Source organism: Lampris incognitus, chromosome 4, assembly GCF_029633865.1.
Source record: "Lampris incognitus isolate fLamInc1 chromosome 4, fLamInc1.hap2, whole genome shotgun sequence".
In the NCBI taxonomy this organism is placed as follows: domain Eukaryota; kingdom Metazoa; phylum Chordata; class Actinopteri; order Lampriformes; family Lampridae; genus Lampris; species Lampris incognitus.
The window spans coordinates 11,705,871-11,713,370 of NC_079214.1; the positions used below are offsets into that span (position 1 = coordinate 11,705,871).

The window sequence follows — 7,500 nt, forward strand, 5'->3', positions numbered from 1 at the left end:
CAATTAGCTAAAAATGGATACAACTCTGATTTGCTTTTAGCCAGCAGTTAACCGTTTTTTGTAAAAGATTTTACATCTAGAATTAATTTGATATCAGTTGGTATGTGTTCCAAAGTTGACAACCCTTTATGGAGAAAACTGATTGTCCAAATTTAGATCTACAATATCCACGTGGTGCTTTAAAGTTGCCATTTGTCATGCTCCTAGTTACTCTGTTACTGTCTTGTAATTGGATATACGTATCGTGATAGAGGCCCTGGAGCTACACTGTTGATATATTTGAAAACTAAGTTGAGAAAACAAAAAATTAGCAAAATTCTCAAACCTAAACAGATTGTATCTTTTCAGTATGTGACAGTGATGCCACTGTAGAGGCTTTTTGTCCATTATTTTAGATAGTGATGCTTGAGTCCATACTGTCATACCATATGAGTAATCTACTACTACTACTACTACCACTACTACTTTCGGCTGCTCCCATTAGGGGTCGCCACAGTGGTTCATCCGTTTCCATCTCGACCTGTCTTATGCATGTTCCTCTGTCACACCAACCACCAGCATGTCCTCCCTCATCACATCCATAAACCTCCTCTTTAGCCTTCCTCTTTTCCTCTTTCCTGGCAGCTCCATATTCAGCATCCTTCTCCCAATATACCCAGCATCTCTCCTCCACACGTCCATACCATCTCCATCTTGCCTCTCTTGCTTTGTCTCCAAACCGTCCAACCTGAGCTGTCCCTCTAATATACTAGTTCCTACTCCTGTCCTTGTCACTCCCAATGAAAATCTTAGCATCTTCAACTCTGCCACCTCCACCTCCTGTCTTTTCTTCAGTGTCACCATCTCCAAACCATACAACATAGCTGGTCTCACAACCATCTTGTAAACCTTCCCTTTAACTCTTGCTGAGTGCATAAATAACTGGGCTGTCTGAGTCGGTATGTGGTGCCTGATTAATTTCAAACAATTTAGATTGGTCTTTACTGTTTTTGAAAATTTCTTTACATGTTTATCAAATTTGAGTTGTGGAGCTAAGCTTATTCCTAATAACTTGAAATTAATGACCACCTCTGTTTCTTCATTCCTTATCTTGATTTTAAAATTTTTAAATGAGCCCTGTTTTATAATGGAAAACACATAGATGCTGTTTTTTTTCAAATTCAGCAAAAGATGATTATGTTGCAGCCACTGATGGACATCATCCAAGTATGGGATCTCCGCTACCTGGCTATGTGACTTAGCTGATGCATATATGACTGCATCGTCTGCATAAAGCTGGCAGCCAGCCTCTGGGCTTGTAGGCAGGTCATTTATAAACAGAAAAGCAGGAGACCTAGGATTGAACCTTGGGGAACAGCCATTCTTTAGTGTAAAAGGGATAACTTTTCTTGGTCAACTTTCACACATTGCTCTCTAGTTTGAAGATATGACTCAAACCAACCAACTGGTTGTTTGTAAAAATTGAATGCAGACAACTTAAACCGGAGGATCCCATGGTTCATAGGGTCAAATGCCTTTTTCAGGTCAAGAAATACTACCTCAATGACATTACCCCCATCCAAGGAGCACTTTACATTTTCAATGAAATAACAATTTGCAGTTTCTGATGAATAGTTGGGTCTAAAACTAATTGTTGCAAATGAGGGAGTTGATTTGTCTCTAGGTGGTCAATGAGCTGTGCTGCCATAACCTTCTCAAGTACCTTTGCCAGGACAGGAATAATAGAAATAGGGCGATAGTTGCATATCAGATCATGATTCCCTGATTTGAAGACTGATGTAATGACTGCCTTTTCCCAGTTATTTAGGAATTTTCTGGTGCTAATTGATAAATTGATGAGATGAGTCACAGGTCTTATCAATATAGAGCTGTATTTCTTAATGAAATATGTATCTAAATTATAAATGTCTTTCGCCTTAGAATTTGATCATTTCTCAATAACAACTGCAATTTTAGCTTCATTGACCTCTTGGATATGAAAGGAATCTGGTGATTCTATAGCTTCTGTATCATTAGTTATAGATGGAGCATCCACATTTTGTGTCAATTCCTCGACTGATTGGAAAAGTACATGTTAAATTCATGTGCCATGGTGACATTATCTGTGAAGGCTGTACCATTTATTTTCAATTCCTTAATTCCTTTTTGACTGTATAATTTGTTGGTTAAATTGTTTAAGTGATTTCAATGGGATATATTGTGGCCTTTGGTGTTGCCTATACGTTGTGTGTAATATGAGGCTTTGGGTAATTCCAGGACTACTTTATTTCTTAGACTTTTGTAGATCAGATGGTCAGTATTGAATGTAGAAGATAATGTTTTCAAAACCAGATGTCGTTTTTTATGAGTTTATATATTTCATTATTTAGCTATGGTAAATTTGCCCTCTTTTGTTTACATTTCAGGTATTTGGTATATTTTGCCGTTAATTTCACTAGAGCAGTAGTTATTGAGTTACAACACACATCCAAGTCATCTATTTCTATAAACTGATCCCAATTTATATTCCCAAGGTCACATTCACATTGCACAATTTTGGACTTGGGGATGACCATCTTTAACCGGTCAGGGTTGTTGTTTCAAAAAAATACTGCAGTTGAGAATGTTTTGGAACAAGTCAGAAAACAGACCATTTATGTCCTTTTATGGGTGTGGGTAATCTCCAAACAGGGACATGCATCATGCACCTTTGGCCTGATATGGATTTTCCCTTGACTGGATGTTTCCACAGAGCATCTCAATGTCATTTCATTTTATTACTTATTACATCACATACCTATCTACAAAGTTAATAAAAACCTAGTATGAAATTCTTGTGGTGCTTCCCTACTTATTTGCAAACTCCCTTGTTAACTCAAGACAAATTATTGGGTAATTCTCTACCATTCGCTAATTCGGAACACACATATTTGAATGTTCTTAATATCCTTAGCTTTGTTTCTTGACAGCAAGCTAGTTCAACACATTCAGCAACATAATGCTCAACTAAGTATGTTTTTAAAACACACCATAACAGTGTTCAATACTAGCTATTAATATTCAATCATCAAGTTCAATATCTGCTACTACGACTACTACTAATTTCGACTGCTCCCGTTAGGGGGCGCCACAGCAGATCATCTGTTTCCATCTCTTCCTGTCCTCTGCGTCTTCCTCTGTCACGCCAGCGACCTGCATGTCCTCTCTCACCACATCCATAAACCTCCTCTTTGGCCTTCCTCTTCCCTGGCAGCTCCATATTCAGCATCCTTCTCCCAATATACCCAGCATCTCTCCTCCACACATGTCCAAACCATCTCAATCTTGCCTCTCTTGCTTTGTCTTCTAACCGTCCAACCTGAGCTGTCCCTCTAATATACTCCTTCCTAATCCTGTCCTTCTTCGTCACTCCCAATGAAAATCTTAGTATTTTCAACTCTGCCACCTCCAGCTCCACCTCCTGTCTTTTCATCAGTGCCACTGTCTCCAAACCATACAACATAGCTGGTCTCACAACCATCTTGTAAACCTTCCCTTTAACTCTTGCTGGCACCCTTCTGTCACAAATCACTCCTGACACACTTCTCCCCCCACTCCACCCTGCCTGCACTCTCTTCTTCACCTCTCTCCTGCACTCCCCATTACTTTTGACAGGTGACCCCAAGTATTTAAACTCATATGCATTCATCACCTCTACTGCTTGCGTCCTCACCATTCTGCTATCCTTCCTCTCATTCACGCATAGGTACTCCGTCTTGCTCCTACTGACTATCATTCCTCTTCTCTCCAGTGCATACCTCCACCTCTCCAGGCTCTCCTCAACCTGCGCCCTACTGTCGTTACAGATCACAATGTCATCTGCAAACATCATAGTCCACAGAGACTCCTGCCTGATCTCGTCCGCCAGCCTGTCCATCACCATTGCAAACAAGAAAGGGCTCAGAGCCGATCCTTGGTGTGATCCCACCTCCACCTTGAACCCATCTGTCATTCCAACCACACACCTCACCATTGTCACACTTCCCTCATACATATCCTGCACCACTCCTACATACTTCTCTGCAACTCCTGACTTCCTCATACAATACCACACCTCCTCTCTCGACACCCTGTTGTATGCTTTCTCTAAATCCACAAAGACACAATGTAACTCCTTCTGGCCTTCTCTATACTTCTCCATCAACATTCTCAAAGCAAACATCACATCTGTGGTGCTCTCTCATGGCATGAAACCATACTGCTGCTCACTAATCGTCACCTCTCCTCTTAACCTAACTTCTATTACTCTTTCCCATATCTTCATGCTGTGGCTGAGCAACTTTATACCTCTGTAGTTGCTACAGTTCTGCACACCACCCTTGTTCTTGAAAATCCGTACCAGTATGCTTCTTCTCCACTCCTCAGGCATCCTCTCACTTTCCAAGATTGTGTTAAACAATCTAGTTACCCAGCCACTGAGGATGCACAAGCCAGTGCATTCTTAGTGCCGGTCCCAAGCCCGGATAAATGGGGAGGGTTGCGTCAGGAGGGGCATCCGGCATAAAACCTTTGCCAAATCAAATATGCAGATCATGAATAAATTTATTTGGTTTGTGAAAAATCCTCAAATGTGCTCTTTTTTTTCAACCTTAGGTCATCCAATGGACAATTATTCAATGTAGTAACTCAGTGAAATGATGAAAATGGTAATTTAGCTCGTGTCAGCGTATTTTACAATAAAATGAATGAGATTTGGAAATACTTAAATCTAACATCTGAAAATATATAAACTTTAGATGATCTTCCTTCGATAATCATGATGCTGCCTGGCACAATACAGTTGTAATGGAAGTTTAATATGGATGATAAGGCTGTGTATGTGATCAACAGATGAGATGGATTGAACACTGCATGTTCAGATGAAGAATGAAAATAATCCTGTTTGACAGTTAACCACCGAAGGCTGCATTTTAAGTCAGCCAGAAACCACAAGATTAGCTTTCTACGTAAGAGGCATAGTGACTATCTATTTTACGGAGGCAACACCCCTAGGTTAAATTTGACTGTTAAATGTAACACGGTGGCTCAGAGGTTAGCACTTTTGCCTCACAGCAAGAAGGTCCTGGGTTCGAACCCCAGGCCATCCCAGGTCCTTTCTGTGTGGAGTTTGCATGTTCCCCCCGTGTCCGCATGGGTTTTCTCCGGGTGCTCCGGTTTCCTCCCACCATTAAAAAGACATGCATGTTAGGGTTAATACTCCTGTCTGTGCCCCTGAGCAAGGCAATGGACAGAAGAGCTGGAGTTGGAGTTGGTCCCATACAAAGGACAACTAAAATTAAGAATAAACAAATACAGTCATTTACGGTAACAGTCACCACATAACGAAGTGTGGAAAGAACAAATAGTCTTTTTGCATGTTTTTAATCAGGCGGAGTAATATGATTTTTACCATAGCTCTCCCTTGCTCTCCCTCTTTCCTCTCCCTCATCCCTTCACTTCTTTTCTTTGTAACAGTGGGACGCTATCACCGAGATGGATGAGCAGAACCGGCCCATCCACACCTTTCAGGTATGCCACGTGATGGAACCAAACCAGAACAACTGGCTACGCTCAGGATGGATACAGCGACAGGCTGCTCAGAAGGTCAGGACAACAGCACACCATCAACACGTGCTCCTCAGGCAGTTACACAGGCAGCATTAAGACCCCGTGCAAATGGAGATTTTTTTTCAGAAATTGAAAGTGCGGGGGGGGGGGGGCGTCCAGGTAGCATAGCGGTCTATTCCGTTGCCTAGCAACATGACAATCGCCGGTTCGAAACCCCGTGTTACCTCCGGCTTAGTCGGGCATCCCTACAGACACAATTGGCCATGTCTGCAGGTGGGAAGCCAGATTTGGGTATGTGTCCTGGTCAACGCACTAGCGCCTCCTCTGGTCGGTTGGGGCGCCTGTTCAGGGGGGGGGGAATAGTGTGATCCTCCCACGCGCTACGTCCCCCTGGCGAAACTCCTCACTGTCAGGTGAAAAGAAGCAGCTGGTGACTCCGCATGTATCGGAGGAGGCATGTGGTAGTCTGCAGCCCTCCCCGGCTCGGCAGAGGGGGTGGAGCAGCGACCGGGATGGCTCAGAGAGAGTGGGGTAATTGGCCAAATACAATTGGGGAGAAAAGGGGGGGGGGTCAAAAAAAAGAAAAGAAATTGAAAGTGGATTTCTGACAAGGTTCATGCATTTTGGCTGAGAACATCGATCAGACAGTAATACATCCTACACTATTTACTGAATAACACAGATCCGAGAGCCCAGCAATCAAACTTAAATTCCCTTTCCAGAATAACATTGTAGTCCATAACAAATGCCTTCTCAGAGCGTAAGAGCAATAGTCGTATGAAAGGTTATTGTAACAAGAAAACACAACCGTATAGATGTGAAGCAGTACTCTTACCGAGCCCCCAAGCAAGGCAGGGCATGGTAAATTTCATTTAGTTGACTTGGACTGTGTGTCCACCGGCATTTTGTCATGGAGTGGCACCCTTATTTTTGTATCGTTCTCCATGGGAAGGTCATGCTTTGAGTGCTCTTGACCCAAAGCAGGAACCTGACCTCTTACTGCAGTGGGAGCTTCCGCCTCATGCCAGACATGAGGCGGTCTCAGCTTCTGCTGAGGCGCACCGCTCAGTGTCACCTTTCACCCACCAATAAAGACGAAGGATGGGGGGGGAACCAGAAAAGTACCTAAAGCCAGATCTACCATCTCCAAGCAGAGAGAAGACAGGCAAAAGGAGAGTCAAAAAACCAAACGTGTCAAGAACGGAAAATCCATCGGACATTTTATTTTAATTTTCCGACACAAATATAGAAAAATGCCGTAAAGCTTATCTGATTGCATGGCAACAACTAGTGAACATGTCCTACACAACACAATCAGTACAACACAATGCTATCAACGACAACAAAAAAGGCAGGCTGTTGGACACACGGCCTTATTCTGCATGTGTTGTGTAAGCATGAGGCTTATCAGGTCATATTGAACATGGCGTCCTTTTTATGGTGTACTTATATTTTGTTTTTTGAACTTATATTTTCTGTAGCTTCATTTTCAAACTTCACAAGAGTTACTGAACACATTTAAACTTTAGGAGCCCTGCTAGTTTCTTTCTCGATTGTTTGCCCTCTCTCCTCTCCTCTCTTGAATAGCTAATCTTGATTATATGAATGAGTGAGTTCCTTTCCGGGTCTGTGAGTTGCTTCACGTCTAAAATGTTTTTCTTCTTGACTCCACACGCTATCCAGCATGCCAGCAGTTCCCCCAGCACTTCTGTCTACCTGCTGACACACACACACACACACACACACACACACACACACACACACACACACACACACACACACACACAGAGCTTTATTTGTCACAGGTGTTCCTCATTGCCCGGATGATTCTCCTAATTATCCCTTCCTCCAAACTGATGCCCCTGCCAAAGTGTTTTTCATGGCACTTTGGGCCTGTCTCAAACCAGTCCCTATCCACTACCACCTACCTCACCA

At 42.7% G+C, this 7,500-nt stretch overlaps 1 protein-coding gene across 2 annotated transcripts in view; it reads left to right on the forward strand.

Annotated features, from left to right (window-relative positions):
• epha6 (eph receptor A6) overlaps positions 1 to 7,500 on the forward strand; it is a 92,422-nt gene that overhangs the window by 27,020 nt on the left and 57,902 nt on the right. For both annotated transcript variants that reach the window (XM_056278608.1, XM_056278609.1), the window contains exon 2: positions 5,473 to 5,601. In XM_056278608.1, coding sequence (XP_056134583.1) covers positions 5,491 to 5,601 — 111 coding nt within the window. In that variant the 5' untranslated portion in view covers positions 5,473 to 5,490. The remainder of the gene's footprint in view (positions 1 to 5,472; positions 5,602 to 7,500) is intronic.